The sequence below is a fragment of the Chenopodium quinoa genome, unplaced genomic scaffold, assembly GCF_001683475.1.
Source record: "Chenopodium quinoa cultivar QQ74 unplaced genomic scaffold, ASM168347v1, whole genome shotgun sequence".
Taxonomy (NCBI): domain Eukaryota; kingdom Viridiplantae; phylum Streptophyta; class Magnoliopsida; order Caryophyllales; family Amaranthaceae; genus Chenopodium; species Chenopodium quinoa.
In genome coordinates, this window is record NW_018742720.1 from 653,957 (window position 1) to 676,854 (window position 22,898).

At 34.2% G+C, this 22,898-nt stretch overlaps 2 protein-coding genes across 3 annotated transcripts; one reads left to right on the top strand and one right to left on the bottom strand.

Annotated features, from left to right (window-relative positions):
- Positions 1 to 18: 18 nt before the first annotated feature.
- On the bottom strand, positions 19 to 2,852 carry LOC110723062. Its single transcript, XM_021902341.1, has 4 exons — positions 1,703 to 2,852; positions 897 to 967; positions 489 to 675; positions 19 to 365 (listed from the first exon to the last, which is right to left on the bottom strand). The coding sequence occupies exons 1-4, from the start codon at positions 1,796 to 1,798 to the stop codon at positions 231 to 233; spliced, it is 489 nt and encodes a 162-aa protein (XP_021758033.1). The 5' UTR covers positions 1,799 to 2,852; the 3' UTR covers positions 19 to 230.
- Positions 2,853 to 4,051: 1,199 nt separating this feature from the next.
- Positions 4,052 to 12,122, top strand: LOC110723061 (nuclear nucleic acid-binding protein C1D-like). 2 transcript variants are annotated; one of them, XM_021902340.1, is made up of 6 exons: positions 4,052 to 4,617; positions 4,717 to 4,772; positions 5,309 to 5,363; positions 5,523 to 5,603; positions 5,696 to 5,932; positions 9,037 to 11,454. In XM_021902340.1, the coding sequence occupies exons 1-5, from the start codon at positions 4,392 to 4,394 to the stop codon at positions 5,923 to 5,925; spliced, it is 648 nt and encodes a 215-aa protein (XP_021758032.1). In that variant the 5' UTR covers positions 4,052 to 4,391; the 3' UTR covers positions 5,926 to 5,932; positions 9,037 to 11,454. The 2 variants fall into 2 exon arrangements, with proteins under 2 accessions (XP_021758032.1, XP_021758031.1); XM_021902339.1 differs by lacking the exon at positions 9,037 to 11,454 and adding an exon at positions 11,799 to 12,122 and having other exon boundaries at positions 4,057 to 4,617.
- The last annotated feature ends 10,776 nt before the right edge of the window (positions 12,123 to 22,898 follow it).

Genomic DNA, 22,898 nt, shown 5'->3' on the forward strand with positions numbered 1-22,898 from the left:
ATACAATTTGGCAACCACTTACCATATCAACTTCCTTTTATATACTTTTATTTATAAGCTCAAATACATATGGTGCCAAGAAATTAACATCTCCATGGAGGCGCATGTTTTACTCTACATGTATTTTTAGAAAATAAACTACTGGTAGAAGAAAAGAATGATTCACTAATACAAGGTCAAATAAGGTCCTCTGCACAAATTGTAAGTACTTCTCAGCGACGGTGATAAGCTTAAACCTTCAACGCTAATGGGTCTTGCCAAGAAATTTTCCTTTTCTCAGCTCTTTTGCCATTAGGAAACAAATCCTTAGGCTTCTTCCCCACTTTCACTGATGGAAAACCCACCTCCTCTTTAGCAAGAGTAGCCTGCATTACAATAGAAAGCACAAATCAGGCATCATAATGTGCCCCAAAACATCCTGCCGCATATCCAATAGACCAATATGCCGATCACAGAGAGATCACCAAAAAGAAATCCAAGAAACTTACCGAATTCCATATAGAACCTATTGCCAGTTGTGAATTTGGCAAAGCTGGATCACTAGTACTAGAATGTCTTCCACTTGTTCCTACTTCGTTATTAGTATGAGTTTTTTGGGACTGAACAAAATCTTGCTGATGTTCTGGATTTTGTGATTGCATCTTCAACAGGAGGTTGCGTCTCCGCCTCAGGAATCTGAATTCAAATGAAATATAATAGTAATAGTTAGTTTGGGAACCTTGATAGTGAGGGAAGTCTATGGAAAAGTAACAAAGTGCAAAATCATATAGTAGTTCTGACATCAGTATAATCGTTCATTTGTGAGAACCATTACCAGGATTGCTTATCCACCATCCACACATATTTCTAAAAAGAAAAGGTGATTGCCAAACAAGCACTTGTTTAACACAAATTACCTGACTTCATCCAAAAGGGTCTCTTTCTTTTCCTTTGTTTCCTTCAGCTTACGCTTCTTTGTTGCAAATTCCTATACAAAGAAAACAATGAACTAGTTAGTTGATTCATCTAAACCAACAAAACCAAGAAAATCTTTAAATAATCTCAAAGATTATATAAATATCCCCACACTTTACTCCAACACTAATAAGTCAGCACTTTCCTTGACAAAACTAGATTCTTGCTGATATGAAATCCACACAAAATTTCACAATTTACTAAGCATAAAAACCCAAAGACAATAATAAGCATAATCAACAAAGTAAAATCAACACATCATCTTTCAACTTTCAAGTATTACCACCATCCTCCAAATTATAAGCATGATAAACCGAGTTAAACTCATATTGAATCAAACCATATATAATTCAACTGCAATTAACTAGCATAAATCAAACCCTATACAATTCAACAGAAATTAAATCAAATTGAATCTAAATCTTGAAAATTCAACTATGATCATACCCAAATTATATCACATCCCCTAAAATTTGACTGTAATTTACTCAAATTGTATCATACATAGTGTCGTACCCTACAAAATCCAACTGTGATCAACTTATATTTCACCAAACCCAACAAATTTCAACTGTGATCAAACAAATTTAAATCAATCCGAATGCAATTAATTTGTAAGTTTCAACACAGATCAAAATTAACCACATAATCATACTAATATAAACTCCACAAAATCAGAAAGAAAAATAATCAAGAAAATCACATAATCCAAGCAAAATTAGAACATAATACAGAAAAAAGGACAAACCTTTTGCAAGACCAAGTAATCTTGTAACAAAGACTGATGCTTTACCCTGATTATAGCCTCCTGATCACCAGATGAACTTGATCGACGAGAATCCATGAAAACAAAAAATAAAAACTAAAAAAATACCCTTTTGATCCTTTTGCTCAAAATCAAATACCCATCCACCCAAATCAACAAAAATCCCCAAAATAAGAAACCCTAATCAGAAAAACAGAACAAACCCTTTTGCTCAAAAATAAATATCCATCAACCCAAATCCACAGAAATCAACAAAATCCCCAAAATTCAACAAACCCTAATAAGAATTACAGAATCAAATACCCACCAACCAAATCAACAGAAACCCCCAAAATCAAGAAACCCAAATCAGAACAAACCCTAAAAAATTGAAGAAAAAGACAGAGAGGAGAGAGATAAGATTTAATGAGAGAGAAAAGGAAAGAATAGAAGAGAAAGGAGGGTATTAGATGAGAGAGAAAGAGGAAGGGTTAGCGTGAAAAGGGATAGTAATAAGGCAGGCAAGAAGGCTGAAGTTTCTTCACTTTCTGTGGAACATTGAATGGCAAGAGATGTGAAAACCCCAAAAAGGGCCCCCACCTCACCTCTCACCTCATCATCCTCACAAAACAAGGAATTTTGGAATTGGAAATGAGAGTTGGTGGTTTGTTATGAACATGGAAAACTTTGATGGAAAAAATCCCTGAAACAAAGGGTATTTCTGGCATTAAAGTTTTCATCTTTGACAGAGAGAGGAGAGAGAATACAAAATAATGCTTTCTTTCTATCTTTGTTTGGAGGACATTAGAAGAAAGCCATGATTTTTCCACCCCTTTCCATAAAAATCCCTTCTTTCTTTTTTTTTTTTTTTTTTTCTTTTTCCCCTGCTTCCAACATTTTCTTCTTTCAATTTTCCCCTAATTTTGTAAAATAGGTAGATATAATATGGTGGACTTGGAAATTACAAAAATAAAAATAAAAAAAAATAAAGGAAAAAGAAAAAAGAAGGTAGAAGATAAAATGGGGAAAAGTTGTATTTTTATGGATGGTTGCCAAAAATGCATGACTTGTTATCTTCCTGGTTTGAAGGGGGCCATAAAAAAATAGGGGCAAAGCTTTGAATGTTGTACACTTGTATTCTTTGTGGTGTGAGATTTGTATGGTCGCCTGGTGCTGGTAATGTTATTTTATCAAAGCAACTACATTTGGTTGTGCTTTTACTAAAATGCCCTTTTGTGACATGTTTGGTTGTGGGGTCCATTTTGTGAATGAACTAATCAACAAGGAAAATGGTGCATCGTGCATTCATGGTGTGAATTTTGTGTTGTGCACTCATTCTCAAATTTTATTTGTTTTGTGTGTGTGTTTTTTTTTGGCTTATGTGTTTTTTTTTAATAAAGTTTTAGACTCCATATAAGATTTAAAAAGAACACATTTGACCATAGATTTATACGGCTTAATATACTTTTTTTGTGTTGATTTACTAGCTTTATCTTTATGATTGATTAATATAATATATATCAAGGGTTAAAAAAAAATTAAAAAAATTCTCATGTTATTAAAAGGGGTAGCAAAGTACTTTCACGTTGATGACCTATATATTCGAACACGTAAGACAAAATATTACAAACGGTGTTTGTACAAACCTACCCAAAAAATAGATCCATCTTCTTCCCTCCATCTTTCATTGAAGCTTCCTCCGCTTTTCCCCAATTTCCACAATTGTCAACACCCTCATCGAAAATCTCAAGTTCAATGATAGCTTCAATGGCATGGTCACCCCTACCCTTTGGGTTGACCATGCCCTAATAATTATATGTTCAACTCTAATCGATGTGTGCACCTTGCCACTATAGTCTCAAGTCCATGCATGATGGAAAAAAATTAGTTTGAAGGTAAGATATTACGAAGTATAAGTTAAGCGGACTTTGCTAGTTTGCTCTCTTGTAAATTATATCACCCTAAAACAACATCTTGATACAATTGGCATTAATAATTGATACAAATCTATTCAAAAAAATAAAAATAAATAATTGATAGTACAATTCAAGCTTATAAAGTAAATGAAATCAATATCAAACCAGCACAACAAACATAGAGATCTAACAAGCTAAACTGTTACACTTATTACTAGCAAATTCAACCATAAAAGCGCTGCCATTGCGAGTAAATCAAATCTAAACACTTGACTATTTCACTAATTGAGCATCAAACATATATAAACGAGTGATAAAAAAATCAAAATAATGTAACACAATCACACAATTTCACTTAACTTGAGTTTACAATAGAATTTGGATTATTACCTTACAATATTCCAAAAGACAAATTAAGACATTACCTTACAAATTTGCATCATTGCCCTAAATTACAAGTAGACTTTCGAAATCCAATATTCCAATCCATAGGTTAGTTTGTCCTTTGTAATCCGTAACAAATTCAGGTTGAAAGCTGACGTATAAATATGAATATATGATGTAATATTATGCCTGAAATTAATCTTTCAACCTTAATTATAAATACCTCTGCCGCCATTAAAATCATTTCAACCCTTGAAAACCCCTAAAAACGGCTCAAAATTTTGTGCAAAAAACATCAAATTTTCACAGAAAAATCCAATCTTTATCCTTTAATCGAAAAACCCTCTTCCCTTTTCTTCAAACCCTAGTTTTTTTCCTACCAGAAATCAACAATGGAGGCTGAAGATAATAAAATTAGCAGCAGTAGCAGCAATATAATCCCAGAAAAAGTAATGGAAGGAGTAAGAACAACATTGGCTAACATTGATGAACTTCAATCAAATTTTGATGAGTTTCTCTCTCTTACTTCTGACCCTGAAGTTCTTTCTCAATTACCACCATTGGAGCGAGCTCAATCCCTACTTTTGCTTGCCAAACTAACTTCTGTTCTTCTTTCTGGTAATGAAAATTCCTCAAATTTCCCTTTTTTTTTTGGTTAATTTCTTCTTGTTTTTATATATAATTAACAAATTTCTTTGTGTTCTTTTTTTAATACAGTGAGGTTGAGGTGCAGTGGGGTTTACCCTGATCACCACCCAATTAAAGGAGAAATTGTAAGTGTTCCTTTATTTTACTATTTTTATTTTATTTTTATTGGTTGTGAATTAATGCTGACTTTGCGCATTTGATGATATTGGTATGTACATCAGTATAAGTATATACAACTATACAAGTGATACCGCCGTTTCATATTATTTGCAACGATTAAACATTTTCCTCTCTACTTAATGTCAAATCGTTGCAAATAATATAAAACGGAGGTAGTATATATTTTTGTGGTGATTTGGATGAATAAGTTTGCTGTGTACTATCACTTTTTATGTGTTAATAAGTTTTTTATACTTTGCATGATGTCAATAAAGCATTTATTAGTGTTTAACTTGATGAATTCTTGTTGGTTGCTTTTCTTTTTTTTTTGTTCCCTTCAATTTTGATGCCTTTGTCCAGTCTCAGTGATTTTGTCGAAATAACATTGTAAATTATGATTTATGAATATACTACTCTGGTAGATGTGCAAAATCTGTAGTTATTTGCTCTAAGCTATTCAGCTTTTACACTTTTTGATTCTTTGTTTTGGTTACTTATTTAGGATAGGTTGAGCCGGTATCAAGAAAAACTTGAGCGCTTTGTGGATAAAAGTAAAGGTATTGACTGCTGATTTAAGTGTTGGTAGGCAGCATTGGTTTTATGTTGGAAAGTCAATGCTGGATATTCGTAACGTTTCTTATTATTGTTTTGTCGATAGCTTACGTAGTTACACTTAATGATTAATAATGCTATTTTGTTTTCCTCTTATATTGAAGCACCCTTGCGACCTAGCACTACAGTGAACACCCAAGCAGCAACACGCTTTATTGGACACTCTTTGCCTGATCTTACCGCTGGTAGGTGACCTGTCTCGTAGCTTCATCGATAATAATGTTTTCTTTAACATTTCATACGAAATTTGATTATATGGTCTTCTTTGATTTTGTAGAGCAGAGAAAAAGAATGAGGGCCATCAGTAAGGGTGAGGAAGGCAGAATGAAGTACTCCGAGAGGAATATTCAGAAGAAGAGGAAAACTCCGATAAGTGACATGAAATCTGTGCGAGAGGCTGCAGAGGAATTCTTGCAGAAAGCTGCCCGTGAACTTCTTGGTGAAACTAATGGAGGTGTGAAGGGGCCTCTGGCCCCTGTGCAACCTGTCGAGATAGATGAGGATTAAATTACTGGTAAAGTGGCTCTCTTCCTTACATGGTAGACATATCATCTTTTAATTACTTGTTTCTTTTCAATTTTGTGATGATTTATTTTAGTGTTTATAGTCTGCATGTACATATTGCTTGCAAGAAATTTGAAACTAGCTAGTAGGTGAGTCTTGAAAAATTATGTGTGATAAGCTGATCACCTTGTAAGATACTTCGCAAAAATCGCAATTTTCCTTTATTTGGTGGAGGCATTGAGTTCTGTTTATAATGTGTACTCTGTGGTACTTTCGGTGACTGATTCCTTCAGCTTCTTACCCAAGGTTGCCAAAAAATGTTCATATGAGAGTGGATTCAAAATTGGGTTTGATCAAGATGAATTGTGGATCGCTACAGATCCAAACTGAGATTGACAGTGAAATTGGTGATTTATATTGTTTATGAACCACTTTGTTAAACTTGTAAGGAGAATAACTGGAAACTAAGTCAATAATTCCTTGATAGTTTATGAAAATTTAATTTCATATCGCTAGGTTAAACAAAAGAATCTTAGTTTTTCCTTAACAATTAATTATGAAAGGTTCTTTTAGAAATCTACAGATTTTTTTTTTTTCTTTCTGAGAAGGTAAATTAAAGAAAGAACTGAACGTAAAAAAAACATATAAGTCAAAGAAAGAACTGAACGTAAAAAAACATATTGATACATTTGATAGTATAACTAATCATACTACCTCAAAATTACAGGGTTTATATGGCTTTGTTGGTGCTTCCTTTCTAACTTTCCATTCAAGGATAGGTTGTTTAGAAGCTTGTTCAACTTTTCATACTCCATCTTTTCTTTCTGAATTTCATTTTTTCTTTCAGAAAGAAATTACAAGTTTATTGGCATCTTTGTTGATTTGTGAATCTATGTTTGTGTTGTGACTTGCAAGCTGTATTCATCTAGGTGAGGAGTGAACATATATTTTTATAGACTGATAGAGTGATAGACTGGTAGGTTTAATTGATATTTGCAGAATATGAGATGTGAAGTCATCATAAGATTTAAATGAATCTATTATCCTATATTTGTATACTGCAATGTCTTAAGCATCCCAAAATGATAAATTGTGATGTGTAGGGTTGGTTTTACTTCTAGAATCCAGATTGAGGTTCAGAGTACTAACTTGTCAAGCCCCCAAAAGGATATTACTTAAGAAAGTGTATTGTTTGTTTGGGAAAATGCTACCTGACATGTGGATAACTATTACTGTCTCATTTAATGAATCCCTCCAATGTAGAGTAAAAAAAAATCAGATGTGGGTTATGTATGGGCAGGATGCTTGAGACTTGAGAGACAAAAATCCAACGACGATAAATCCCCTTTGCCAGGTGTGGGGTGAAATATATTAAGTTATCATGGGATGTCTTGGGAGAAGAAGATTGTAGACTGTATTATTTTAGTAACTTTTGGAGCACGCGTCATCTGTTATTTATTTACCTGCGCTACAATTTATTTGCAATGGTTTGACATTCACCAACATCTAGGTAAAATTTGTTTATGGGTGGTAAACGGAGATATAAAATTAAAGTTGCATGTAATGAGAGAGTTTGAAAAACTGACAAGTAAAAAAGGAAAGAACATTTGTTGCAAATAATTTGTTGTATCCATTGAAATTTAATGTTGCAAATATATTGAAACAGAGGCAGTGTTTCTTTTTTTCCCCTTTTCATTACTACTCATATCTGGATATCTGAATGGTATAATAACTTTTAGAGTAAGCCTATTTCATATATACATGGTACCCATATTAGAACTTTTTTTCCAAGAGAGGCTATTCAACATGCACAAGTTTTAAACACCCCCCCCCCCCAAAAAAAAAAAAAAAAAAAAAAAAAAAAAAAAAAAAAAAAAACAACAACAACAACACGCACACTCACAATTCCCTTTTATGACAAGGGGTACTTGAGTTAGAGAAGATGGTTCCCAGACTGTCTTTTATTAATCGCAACTTAGGGAAATAATGTGGAGGTTTGAATAAGCGGAACTTTTGAGGGCAAGAAATGGGTGGGTCATGTGGGTGGTCCAAGCCCAACTTTTGAGTAAGTAGACAAAATACGCTTACTGAAAAAGGACTGATGCAATTAATAATATACATCCCAAAGAGGTATATTTGGGGACGAAATAAGTAATTAAGTATGTATGTTTTGTATTTCTATACCTGATTGCACCTTGTTTTTTACTTCTCTTTCTGTTCTCTTTGGTATTGGTGTTTGATGTCTTCTTGTTTATCACTGAAAGTGAAGCTTCCTTGTGTATTTGCTTAAATTTATGCCATATTGCCATTGTTTTGTTTTCAAAATGAGGAAAATGATGGTTGCTAGGTGTCAAATTACCTCACCTTCACTTTTTCTTAGTTAACACACTTTAGTACTTAACTGTTCCTGTTTCGATACAAAAAATTTATGGCGGCTATAACGTAATTTCTTTCTCTGAGTGCATAGTTTTATGCACCCGAGGTGTGTGTGTTTGGGATAGGGTTTCCTCTCTAAATCGAGAGTAACATCCCATTTGTATGTGGCTTCCATATAAAGTACATTCTCTTTAGGAGAATTTCTTTGGCGTATATACTTTGAAAAAAAACATGGTTGGATTGATGCAAATAGTTGAAATTGTTTGAAGTATATTGTAGAATTCATGTTTATAATTAAAATAATCAAACATTAAAAAAAAAGCACACTATGTGCCTTTCTAGTTTCGGATTGGGAGTGGGCGATGGGATTAGTAATCCTAAGTAGTCTACCAACAGTAACAACCAAGCAATTATCATGCCATTATTAATGTTTGAGTGATAATGATTCATCTTTTTTTATCCTTCATTAGTTGAGAGTAGTATGAAGAACGTTTTGGGTTGGCTTAGGATTTTTTTGATGAGAGAATTTGAAGTGAAGGAAAGGAAAAGAGATTAAGGGATCAAATTTCTTTTGTTTGGATGTTATTTTGGGTAAGAGGAGGGATCCATATTTGTTCCTTCTTTGATGAAGTAAATTAATCCAAAGATTTTGATAGAATCTCCTCTCCTCCCTCTTCTTTTTCTCAATTGCCTTCCCCATTCTATTTATTTTATTTTATTTTATTTTATTTTTGACAGGAACTCCATTAATTGCTATCCAATCTCACTGTCAATGAAAATATTGAAATAGTCGGTAGGTATGTGTAAAAAGTGAAAGTTTACTTGTTGGTGCAAGGAGACACCTGTGGTTTGGGAAAGAGAAGTTATGTGGGAATGTTCATCCCATTGATGCTGATGGTGGAATTAGGTTATCTAACAAGCATTGGAGATTTGGATGGATATTCTAATGGCAGCTCCTGCTTCCTGCAGCAGCTTGTTCAGCTAAATTGTTATTTAAACATCTCTAATTCTTTATTTATTTGTAAGAGAAAGGGTTCTGCTTATACCATGTTACCAACAATGACAATAGCCTAGCATGTGTCTTGCTGATAGAAAGTGTAGCTAAGAGGCGGCTTGTGAAATATCCAAGTAGGTGAGACAAATAGTAGGAAAGGTCAGGCAGGTCAGAAAGCAAAAGTCTATGCAAGTAAAGAAAAAAGATGGAGTGATAAATAGGCGGCAGAGGATGAAGTGAGGTGGCTAAATAAAGGTATTCCCATCGTCATTGGCGTCAGATCTGATGCTTATGGTATGGTGGTGTTGTAAGATCACGAGTGGAACACCTTATGAATTTTTGTAGAAAGATTTTGGTTGGTATACATAGAAGCAGCCCAGCTTTCATAAGAACTCACCAAAATTAGTTTTGTTGTAAACAAATGATAGAATGAAGTTTATGTCAAAGAAAGCCTCCATGGACCATGGGATAATGATGATGATTTGAATGTTCCAGGCTTCCAGCCCACCATTCATAAGATGATTAAGATCTGAATGTTTTAAATGAAGTTTACAAGTGGGTTTGTAATTTAAAGGAGTTATAAGTGGGTTTGCCATGAGAGGTGCAGTGAGTTTTTGAGAGTGAGATGAGTGAGAAGATGACTTTGTGTGGCAGAAGAGAGAGAGTAAAGAAATAAGAGTAAAACCCTTATGAGTATTTCCAGGAAAAAAATATTAATAAAAATAAAACGGGTAACTAACGGGTACCCGAGATACTCAACGTCTGGCACAGAAATCAAGTTTTTTAAGCGGGTACCCAACCCGTAAAAATGAAAAAATTCACTGATTACCCATCGGGTAGTTTGTGGGTCTTCGGGTCAGGGTTTTTTTGTACACCCCTATTTGTAACTAGGTTGGCTAATGTTATTGAGTTAATGTATCCTTTAAATGTACTTAAGTAAGTCAAATCTTACAATTTCTCTTCATTTGTTGGTGAGACTTGATTTATCCATTTGTTTTGGTACTTTACAATAATGCTTTATAATATCCCCTTGTTACTTCATCTCATTATTTTCTTTGTAGAGTTTCAGAGGATAAAAGGGCATGTGTGGACTATTACATACTTTTTTAAGTAGCCACTTTAATGGAGATGACCTTTGTTATTTGTACCTTGAAGGTCTGAACTTGGCCTTTGTCAAGAGCATAGTTACTTTAATTGAGCATATTGATCTAGCACACAAAGAGTCTGAAATCTGGGTAACCATTTTGCATTGGTTGAGTAGTAGCAAACTAATTGATCTTGTATGACTTATGCTGAGGAAGGATACCTTCATTTGGCGATGAACTGCTGATTCCATAGGCGCAGTGTTAGTAGCCAAAATGCCATTTTAGCTACAGCTGCCTATTAATCACTTGTTGCTTCTAGGCAATTTCGATTGATTAGAATGTCTTGATACCTGACTGGGCTGACTCTCTGCCACACTGCCACCTTAGTATGAGAAATAATTCTTTTGCTGGTTAGCTGAATTTTTCCATTCCATGTGCATTTATCTTGCTTGATTTGGAAATTACCTCTAGGTGAGTGAATCATTGTTTATGAATGGGAATGTAGGATACATAGACGTAGCGCCTCCCCCAATTCTGATAACACTTACTCGTAAAGTCATGGGTAATGTATTTTACCAATATTAGTTGGATACTTGTTAATTATACTGCCTATTGCTTCTATTGTACTTTCTATTTCTGAAAATGAATATTGGCCTTTAATATTGAAAGAAATATTTGTAACATTAGTAAAGAGTTTTTGATACGTATGTAACGATATCTTATTGTAATCTGGTGAATGTTTATCTTCTGTATATTAGTCATCAAAGATTTAGTATGAATGCAAGTTACAAATAATTTGGGACAAATAGGAGGCCTTTAGACTACCATCTATTCATCTCGAGAAGAGGATTGTTGGACTTGAATACGGAAAGATCTATACAGATATGGCATGACAGACTGTCAGCTTGTAATTGTAGGTTGTAATGGTATGTTGGAGAAAAACTTGTGTGTTAGTATCTATTGTTGTGGATTAGACATCATGGTGTAAATGTATTTTCGTCACTCACTTCCCTTTTCTGAAGTGTTTATGGAGTTTATTTGAGTTTTTGACATGGTGTTTTGTAAGAGAGAGAGAGAGAGAGAAGGGGGGGGGGGGGGGCTTGACCAGCTATTTTTGTTCTAAACCCGTACTCCTTTATATATCTCACAAATAATGAAACTCCTTCGAGTAAATCTGTGAACATTGGCTATGGTCATACCGTGTACATCTTTATCTTTCTGCACACTCATTTCTCAACATGGGTAATCGTTTGATTTTTGTTTACTATAAAGTAAATAATTTCCTATATGCGGTTGTATCTTTCTACTTTTCCTAACACCTAGTCACATCTTTTCTTTGGTCTTAAGATGTTCTTGAATCTTATTTGCAAAATCTAGTCATTATTTATGTATTTATACTCTTGTTGTTGTGCACCTTGCAGGCCTCTAGGTTCTCAAATCTCGACTTCATTTGGGAGGATGAGTAGTTTGTTCGATATATAGATCAGCCCGGTCTCTTCAAATGGGCAAGAGGCTCACTTCCTATTTGTTATTAGCTTTTGAAGTTCATAAATAATCAAAACTCTTGTTTATATTTGCTGGTAGTGTACTAATGATGGTATTGCTAGAAGAGCTTTTTCTCCTTTAGAGGATGTTACATCTGTTAGTGCTTGTTATAGTCTGTTGTTGGAGAATGTTAGCCTATTGGGCAATTGTAAGTTAGCTCTTTTTCTCTTTGAATTGAATCCTGATATGAGTTTATTTTAGCCTCCATGATTATCTAGCGCTGGGTAAAATTATCCGAAAATCAAAGCCTAATTTGTAATCGATGTGAATTTCCCAATCAGCCTGTCCGAAGTTTGTAAAAAATTGGGTCGGGCTGACCAACTCGATTTCGAGTTGAAAAAACTGTCCAAAACCTGCCCAAAGTTGGGTTAGGTTGGGACAGACTCAACTTGATCAGACCTAGTATCTAAACTTGTCAATTTTCGACCCAGCTAAAAAACCCAACCCGAATCCACCCTGTTTTTGTGGGTCTTGAACAAAGTTTTTTGACCCGTAACCTGATTTAACTTTGTGGGTCAAAGCTGACTCAAACCAGAACATGACATGTTGACCCAATTTTATGGGTTTTTTTAATAAATACTCTCTTCGTTTTTAGTTACTAAGATAGTTGGAGGAGTTAATTTAGTGGAAAAAGTGAAAGTGGATCCATTATATCTTAATTGGACAGAAAACAAAAAACGACTCTATCTTTAGAGTAATTATAGACAAAATTTTCTTATATCAATTATATGTTTTAAAATTTGACATATATATTAAAAAAATGTCTTCAAATTCAATAAATAACCCGATCAACGCAACTTAAACTTGTGTAATCTATTGGTATTATTGTTGAAATAAATTTAGTTGAAATAAATTTAGCTATTAAGTTAAGAAAAAAAATTAACTCAAATAATATAAATAAATACATTAACAAATTACGTAAGATTATTTATAAATTAACAAATTACATATAACTATGTAAATATTATATTGCACATAATTAACCCATATGATTATATATATTGATGATACATTTGCTCATACATGTATAAATATAATTTTTTTCACTTATAAATTTGTTTTTATTATTATGTTACAAAATTTGATTATCAATTCACAATTTGACATGTTTAAACAAAATTTAAACTGGATAACGTGAGTTTTAAGTTCAACACATAAAATGAATGGTGTGGATGAAAATAATGTTTGGATTTGTTTTTCTATTGACAAATTGTATAAAATTAGTAGTTACTAATAAAACTTGCAAAAGTGAATAACAAAAATAGTGTTGATTTCATCGGTTGCAAATATAAAGCATGACCTCTGATTCAACTCCTCATCGCGCCAGGAATTGAAAAAAAATACTCACAATTTAATTTTTGACATATTAAATTAAATAAATATTCAAAATAACACAATTAAGTATAATCTAAATTAATTATATAAAATACAAGTGAAATACAAATGGAGAAGCCAAGAGAGCCATATTTTTTACATTAACATCTAAACCTCTATTTACATCCTTTTATAAAAACTTGGGGCAATTGAAGAAATTCTTATTCAAGTAATGCTCAACATCAGGAGTTGTATAAAAAAAAATTATAATAAACATATTCACAATTCAATCAATAAATACTCCCTCCCGCTTCAATAATATTGCAACAATGTACTTTTAACACTATTCATCACTCTAGTTTGATTATATAATCTAATATATATATAAATAAAGTAGACATTTTTCGAAAGCATTTGAGCGTCACATAAGTAAATGTATTATTTTGACCAATTAAAAATTGTATTTTATTTTAGAATTAAAAAATTCACTCACCACATTAGTAAAAATGATGAATGAGATTTTGTCACGTAGGTAAAAACGACCAATAGTGGATTATTAAGATTAAAATTATTTTAAAACTAAAAATTATCTTTTTTTAAAGAAGTAAAAGTGATTCTAATAGGATTTTTAATTAGGATTTTTCAGATTATATATATATATATATATATATATATATATATATATATATATATATATATATATATATTTATTAGGATTTTTCAGCTTAAGTATATATACGCTTTTCTAAGCTTGGACGTCTTTCATTAGTTAAATTATCAGATTTTAGTTTTAAGCGTTTGGTGAATACTCTTGTTCTTTCTACACTTTTGGTTTATGCAATTCATATTTCCGTATATTTTGGTGACGATTTCTTCCCTTTTTCTTTCCAGTAATTTAATTGATTTGATTAATCATGTCTTGTTTATTTGCTTAGCTTAGCTAAGCTTAGATTTTAATATGTGTGAGTAATTTTATTTCTAGTGTAGTGGGGATCCATAAATAATATGAAGGGGTAATTTATTAATGTTGATTGTCAATGCTTTGGTTTATTTCCTATTGATTAATTTAATGTTATATATGTAATTAGATTAGGCCTGCTGGTTTAATTGTATGGGTTTTGCAATATTGATTCGAGATTCGAGAGATGAGAATTAATGTTTAGGCTTAGTTTTAATAGGCAGGTTGATTTATAAATGGTTAAGTCAAGACTCGAGAGATGCGAATTAATACCGGTAGATTAATTCTGTGGTTGTAATACGTAACGAAAGCCCTTTATGATCTGATGCATTGGTGATTGATTGTTGTGTTTTACCCTAAAATATTATTTATTGGTGAAACTATATCCTAGGCTTTGATTTAAAGCTTGTGATCAAGTTGACTGGGGTTTTTTGCAGAAACTTCTCCTTAAGATGGGGTTTGGTGGTAGGTGGGTGAATTTGATCATGGAATATGTGATGACTGTGTCGTACTCTTTTATTGTGAATTGAAGACTATGTGTTCGCTGATCCCTTCTCGAGGGTTACAGCAAGGAGACCCTCTATCCTCCTATCTTTTTATTTTGGTAGCGGATGCTTTTTCTCACTTGCTTAATAAGAAAGTTTTAGAGAAGGAAATTCATGGAGCACGAGCTAGGAGAAGTGGTCTTGTTATTTCTCATCTTCTGTTCGCAGACAATAGTATGCTATTTGCTAGAGCTAACCGACGAGAGTGCGAAGTTATAGTGTATATTCTCAACAAATATGAAGTAGCCTCAGGTTAGAAAATTAATTATGAAAAATCAGAGGTTTCCTTTAGTAAGGGTATTAGCATCGAGCAGAAGGGGGTTCTAATGGGTGTGTTGAATATGAGACACGTGGATAGACACGAGAAGTACTTAAGGATTCCAACTGTTGCAGGGAGGTCAAAAAAAGATATTTTCGCTGCTCTCACGGATCGTATTTGGAAAAAGTTGCAGGGGTGGAAGGAAAAGTTGCTTTCTAGGGCTGGGAAAAATGTTCTCATGCATCAAGTCTGTTATTGATATGACCATTTTATATAGTGTTTTACCCCCGTCCCTTGGTCGTTGTTAGTAGTGTTTTTGGCTCTTTAGAGCCACTTTTATTACTAATTTGTGTGTTCTAGTGTTTTCGTAGTTTTAGTTGTATTCTACAGGAAATTGCACTCTTGGAGCATTTTCCCGGGCTTTATGGATCAACTACGGAAGCTAGAAGGACACGACCACTTTTGGAGCCCAGGATCGGTGAGAGCCGGTGATTAAGGGCTCGGTAATTGGGATCTCGAGGCATTTGGACCAAGTACTCAAGACCCGAGGAGGAAATCCGGATTGGGCCGAGAAATCAAGCCCAATCGAAGTCCAAGCTTAAGGAGAAGCAACCGCCCGATCGGGCTACCTCTAGCACGATCGGGCGCGGCAAGACTAGTAGGCTGAGCGTGCTGAGGCGCGCCTGATCGTGCGAGCTTCTAGCACGATCGGGCGATGCTGCTTGGGAAGAACGCGAAAAAAAAGGCGCGCCCGAACGGGCAGCCCTTCGCCCGATCGGGCGCGCGTTTTTAGAAGACCTGATGATGTTTAGTTTTAATTCTTGTTTTAGAAAACGTTTAAATACGATTTTGTACGGAATTATTAGAGGACCTTCTTCCTTAGACTTTCTCTCTCTACTTAGTATTTTTCTCTCTCTTAATATCTCTCTAAACCTTTGTTCTTAATCTACTCTTAATTCCAGATTTATTTTGGTAACGATTTCTCTTCCCTTAATCTTAGTTATTTACTTTATTCCTTTTATCATGATTTATTTTATTGCTTTGATTAGTTTAGTTTTTAATATGTGTGAGTATTTTAATTTCTAGGGTTTAAGGGGATCCATAAATAATATGAAGGGGTAATTTGTTGTTGTTAATTATCAATGCTAGATTTATTTCCTATTGATTGATTTAATGCTCTGTGACTAGATTAGGCCTATCTTTTATGCATGAGTTTGAAAACATTGATTCGAGATTCGACAGATGAGAATTAATGTTTAGGTCTAGTTTCAATAGACAGATTAATTTATAAATGGTTAAGTCGAGATTCGAGAGATGAGATTTAATACCAGTAAATTAATTGTGTGATTGTAATACGTAGCGAAAGCCCTTTACAATCCGGTTAATTGATGCATTGATGATTGACTATTATTGATTATTGGTATTGCATGATAATTTCTTATTGAATTGTTTTAACGTTTTACAATTGCGGCTTGTAAAAGTGTAGCAATATTAAATTGATTAATCGAGCAGATGTTAATTTGATATTAAAGGCTATTTTCAATAAAAACTTAGATCTAGTAAATTGCGAAAGCCTGTTAGATCTATGGTGATTAATAAATTGCGAGAGCCTGTTAATCGTGTTATTTATGCAATGTTAATGATTGATTACTATGTTTTACCCTGGAGTATTATTTATTGGTGAACCTATACCCTAGATCCTTTCATATATTGTTTTCTCTCTATTCTCAATCTTAGTAGTTTAGTTTCTTGTTCGAATATTAATATTGGTTACTTAGATAATTTAGATTATAATAATTAATTAGGAGTAAAAAGACTTGTTTTCCTGTGGAGATCGACCCTACTTCCCTATTTACTTTAGTTAGAGGACTTAGGTATTTACTTTTGATTAGGGGATACGACTTTACCCTCTCAGTTATTCAAGTCATTCCGACGTATCCTATGGGGGTGTATAAACTCCTGGTTTCAGTGATACAAATATTAGATTGCTTATGGCTCGTTTCTTTTGGGGACATATAGGACTTCAGCGGAAGATTCATTGAAAATCTTGGGATACTATATGCACTCCTAAGTGTTTAGGGGGTATGGGATTCAAAGATCTTGGATTTTTAATGATGCTCTATTAGTGAAGCAAGCATGGCGGTTGATTCATAGAGTAGAGTCACTTTTAAGTAGAGTCATGAAAGCAAAATATTACCCAAAAACGTCATTTTTGGACTCCTGTTTGGGGTTTGGAGAGAGTTATTCTTGGAGGAGTGTTTGTAGTAGTAAAGCCTTAGTTAAGGAGGGGATAATCTGGTGTGTTGGTGACGGTGTGAAGGTCAATATTTGGAGGGACCCATGGGTGGTTGACGATGAAGAAGGGCGCTTCATTACTAGCGCTAGAGTGGATGGCTTTTCTCAAGTGTGTGACTTAATTGAAAATTTTAAAGAATTTAAAAACTCAAAATTTGATTCCCTCGCTTGAACCAAACAGTCACAAAGGGAATCAATGAGCAGCTCATTCCGTTTCCTAGACACAACCAAACAACTAGGAAAAATCAGGGGAATTCATTCCTTTCTCCTTCATTCCCTTTCTTCATTCCATTCCGATTCCCCTCTGCGAACCAAACGGCCCCTGAGTGTGAAAGATATTTGGGTAAACACAAAAATAAAAAAGGGTAAAGGGAATGATACATGATGACAAACAAACAACAACAAAGGGAATGGGGCATGTCCATTCCCTTTCCCTTTGTTGATACCCCCCAACCAAACGGCCCCTAAATTTAAGAAAATAGCACCATCCTCACATTTAAGAGTTAAATATAATACTCCCTCCGTCCCTAAATTACATTCCTCTTTCTAGCATCTATTCCTCACATAATAGAGAGAAAAAGGAATGTAATTTAGGGACAGAGGGAGTATATATTTATTGTATGGTCAAAGGAGATAATTATATTCCTAAATTATGGACTATAGTTCCCTAGTATATTGCCATATATATTATAATCAAAGGAAATAATTAGCTTGATAAAAATAATAATTATGTATTTATAGTTAGTTGAACCCGAATATGACCTCAATTGGAAATGACCCGACTTGATTGTAACCTGCAAATTATTGACTTGAACATAACCCGGCTTGAATCCGAGAATGACCCGACTTGAAAATGACCTAACCTGATTATAACCCGCAAATTATTGACTTGAACCGAACCCGACTTGAAAATTACCTAACCTGATTCTAACCCACAAATTAATGACTTGAACTGAACCCGACTCAAACCCGAGAATGACCCGACCTGATTATAACCCGCAAAATATTGACTTGAACCAAACCTGACTCGAACTCGAGAATTACCCTAACCCGTTTTAATCTGTGAAAACCCAAATTAAACCCGATCTATTGTTCACCGAACCGAATGTAATACGACCTGTTATTAACCTGACTCAAACTCGATAAGAAGTATGACCCGACGTGACCCGACTAAAGCATGACTCAACCCAAACCTGACTCACATAGGTTATGGAATTAATCCGAATTGACCCGATCCGCGTAGACCCGACCCACGCTACCGACCCAAACCCGACCTGTTTACCCGAATTGACAACTCTACCCGAAACCTCCAAAATTTCTCAAAAAGCGTGGATAATAATCTTCAATGTTGGAATTTTTTGACTTTTTTTTCACCTGGAAATAAAAATTGCATAAAAATGTTAAACATGGTCCCTAATACCATCCAGGAGTCCAATTGGCTGGGTGGAACTATCTAATTTGCCTTTAAACGACCAATTTACCGGTTTACAACTTGCACCGATTTCATTAACTCAAGTCTACATCGAACATTTATGACAACATATAATAATCATACATGGTTCCAAACGACCTTTATATGACCCCGAAATGTATCCCCTAAAATCTCAATGCTTTTCGACACTAAGCCTCGAAACATTCGAAATTTCTCAAAAAGCGTGAATATTAGCCTTCAATTTTGGAATTTTTAGACTTTTTTTCGCTCGGATATAAAAATTGTCTAAATATTAACCATTGTCCCTAATACCCTCCGTGAGTCCAATTGGGTGGGTAGAACCATCCAATTTGTCTATGAACGACCAATTTACCGGTTTACAACTTGCATCGATTTCATTAATTCAAGCCTACCACGGACATTTATTACAACAAAAAATGATCAGATATGGTTCCAAACAACATTGTATTGTATGACCCCAAAATGTATTCCTAAAAATTTAAAGACTTTTCGACACCGGGCCTCGAAACCTCCAAAAGTTCTCTAAAAGAGTGGATATAGCCTTCAATTTATGAATTTTTTGACTTTTTTTGGCACGAAAATAAAAATTGTCGAAATATTTACCATGGTCTCTAATACCCTCCGGGAGTCCAATTGGGTGGGTGGAACCATCCAATTTGCCTTTAAACGGCCTATTTACCGGTTTACAACTTGCGCCGATTTCATTAAGTCAAGTCTACCACAAACAATTATGACAACATATAATGATCATATGTGGGTCCAAACGGCATTATATGACCCCAAGATGTATCCCCTATAATATAAAGACATTTCAACACCGGGCCCCGAAACCTCCAAAATTTTCTCAAAAAGCGTGGATATTAGCCTTCAATTTTGGAATTTTTTTACTTTTTTCCGCCCAAAAATAAAAATTTCCGAAATGTTTACCATGTTTCTTAATACCCTCTGGGAGTCCAATTGGGCGGGTGGAACCATCCTATTTGCCTTTAAACGACCAATTTACCGGTTTACAACTTGCACCGATTTCATTAATTCAAGCCTACCACGAACATTTATTATAACAACTAATGATCATATATGGTTCCAAAAAACATTATATGACCCCAAGGTGTATTCCCTAGAATTTCAAGACTTTTCGATACCTGGTCCCGAAAACTCCAAAAATTCTCAAAAAGATTTATGATTTTTTTTTACTTTTTTTCGCCGGGAAATAAAAATTGCCAAAATGTTTACTATGGTCTCTAATATCCTTTGGGAGTCCAATTGGGTGAGTGGAACCATCCAATTTTCCTTTAAACGACAAATTTATCGGTTTACAACTACCGCCGATTTCATTAACTCAAGTCTACCACAAACATTTATGACAACATAAAATGATCATATATGGTTCTAAAAGGAATTATATGATCCCCAGATGTATCTCCTATAATCTAAAGGCTTTTCGACACCGGGCCCCGAAACCTCCAAAATTACTCAAAAAACGTGGATATTATCCTTCAGTTTTGGAATTTTTTTTACTTTTATTCGCCCGAAAATAAAAATTGCCAAAATGTTTACCATAGTCTCTAATACCCTTTGGGAATATAATTGGGTGGGTGGAACCATCCTATTTGCCTTTAAACGGCCAATTTACCGGTTTACAACTTGCACCGATTTAATTAACTAAAGCCTACTACGAATATTTATGACATCATTTAATGATCATATATGGTTCCAAACAGCATTATGACCCTGAGATGTTATCCCATAAAATCTCAAAACTTTTCAACACCGGATCTCGAAACATCCCAAATTTCTCAAAAAGCATGGATTTCAATTTTGGAATTTTTTTGACTTTTTTTTCGCTTGGGAATAATAATTGGTGAAATGTTTACCATGGTCCCTAATATCCTTCGGGAGTCCAATTGGGTGGGTGGAACCATCCAATTTTCCTTTAAACGACCAATTTACCGGTTTACAACTTGCACTGATTCATTAACTCAAGCCTACCATGAACATTTATGACAACAAGTAATGATTATATATGGTTCCAAACGACATTATATGACCCCAAAATATATCCCTTAGAATTTTAAGACATTTCGACACCTGGCCACGAAAACTCCAAAATTTCTCAAAAATCGTGGATATTAGCCTTCAATTTTGGAATTTTTTGACTTTTTTTCGCCCGGAAATAAAAATTGACAAAATGTTTACCATGCTCCCATATACTCTCTGGAAGTCCGATCGGGTGGGTGGAACCATCCAATTCGCGTTCAAACGACTAATTTACAGAATTATAACTTGCACCGATTTCATTAATTCAAGCCTTCCACGATCATTTATGACAACATATAATTATCATTTATGGTTTCAAATGGCATTATATGACACCTAGATGTATCTCTCTAAAAATCTTATTTCTTTTCGACACCAGGGCCCGAAACCTTCGAAATTTCTATAAATGCATGGATATTAGACTTCAATTTTGTAATTAAAAATTGCTGAAATGTTTACCATGATCCCTAATACCCCCCCGGGAGTCCAATTGGGTGGGTGGAACCATCCAATTTTTCTTTGAACAACAAATTTACCGATTTCCAACTTGCACCGATTTCATTAACTCAAGCCTACCACGAACATTTATGACGACAAATAATGCTCATATATGGGTCCAAACGACATTATATGACCACGAGATGTATTCCCTAGAATTTCTAGACTTTTAGACACCGGCTCCGAAGACTCCAAAATTTCTAGACTTTTTTTGTCCGGAAATAAAAATTATAGAAATGTTTATCATGGTCCCTAATACCCTCCAAGATTCCAATTGGGTAGGTGGAACCAACCAATTTTCCTTTAAACGGCCAATTTACCAATTTAGAACTTGCACCGATTTCGTTAATTCAAGCCTACCACGAACATTTATGACAACATATAATGATTGTATATGGTTCCAAACTCCATTATATGACCCCGAGATGTGTCCCCTAAAATCTCGAGTTTTTTCGTCAATAGGCCCCGAAACCTCGAAAATTTCTCAAAAAAACGTGGATATTAGACTTCAATTTTTTAATTTTTTAATATTTTTTCACCCGAAAATAAAAATTAACGAAACATTTACCATGGTCCTTAATACCCTCCGAGAGTCCAATTAGGTGGGTGGAACCATCCAATTTGCCTTTAACGACCAATTTACTAGTTTACAACTTGCACCGATTTAATTAAATCAAGCCTACCACGAACATTTATGACAACATATAATGATTATATATTATTCCAAACGGCATTATACGACCCCGAGATGTATCCCTTAAATTTTTGAGGCTTTTCGACAACGAGTCTCGAAATCTCCAAAATTTCTCAAAAAACGTGGATATTAGCCTTCAATTTTTTAATTTTCGACTTTTTTTTTGCCTGGAAATAAAAATTGCCGAAATGTTTACCATGTTCACTAATACCCTCCGGGAGTCCAATTGGGTGGGTAGAACAGTCCAATTTGCTTTTAAACGGCCAATTTACCGATTTAAAACTTGCACCGATTTCATTAAATCAAGCCTACATACCACGAACATTTATGACAATATATAATGATCATATATGGTTCCAAATGTCATTATATGACCCTGAGAGATATTCCCTAAAATCTCAAGGCTTTTCTACACCGTGCCCCAAAACCTCTAAAATTTCTCAAAAAACGTGAATATAAGCCTTTAATTTTGAAAATTTTTGACTTTTTTTTGCCCAAAAATAAAATTGTTGAAATTTTTACCATGGTTTTTATTACCCTCTAGGAGTCCAATTGGGTGCAGTGGGTTGTACTATTCAATTTGTCTTTAAACGGCCAAATTACTGGTTTACAACTTGCACTGATTTCATTTAATCAAGCCTACCACGAACATTTATGACAACACATAATGATCATAAATGGCTCCAAACAACATTATATGACCCCAAGATGTATCCCCTATAATTTCAAGACTTTCGACACCAGACCCCGAATCCTCCAAAATTTCTTAAAAAGCCTTCATTTTTTTAATTTACTTTTTTTTTCGCCCGGAAATAAAAATTGACAAAACGTTTAAAATGGTCTCTAATACCCTCCTAGATTCCAATTGGGTAGGTGGAACCATCTAATTTGCCTTTAAATGACCAATTCACCGATTTACAACT

Bases quoted from the DNA above. Each gene is read 5' to 3' on its own strand.
- LOC110723061 (XM_021902340.1), top strand. From the start codon at position 4,392: ATGGAGGCTGAAGATAATAAAATTAGCAGCAGTAGCAGCAATATAATC. The intron at 5,364-5,522 runs GTATTGACTGCT...CTTATATTGAAG, and splicing joins CTTTGTGGATAAAAGTAAAG to CACCCTTGCGACCTAGCACT. The intron at 5,604-5,695 runs GTAGGTGACCTG...TTGATTTTGTAG, and splicing joins TTTGCCTGATCTTACCGCTG to AGCAGAGAAAAAGAATGAGG.
- LOC110723062 (XM_021902341.1), bottom strand. From the start codon at position 1,798: ATGGATTCTCGTCGATCAAGTTCATCTGGTGATCAGGAGGCTATAATC. The intron at 676-896 runs GTAATTTGTGTT...ATTTGAATTCAG, and splicing joins ACCCTTTTGGATGAAGTCAG to ATTCCTGAGGCGGAGACGCA. The intron at 366-488 runs GTAAGTTTCTTG...ATTGTAATGCAG, and splicing joins TAGGTTCTATATGGAATTCG to GCTACTCTTGCTAAAGAGGA.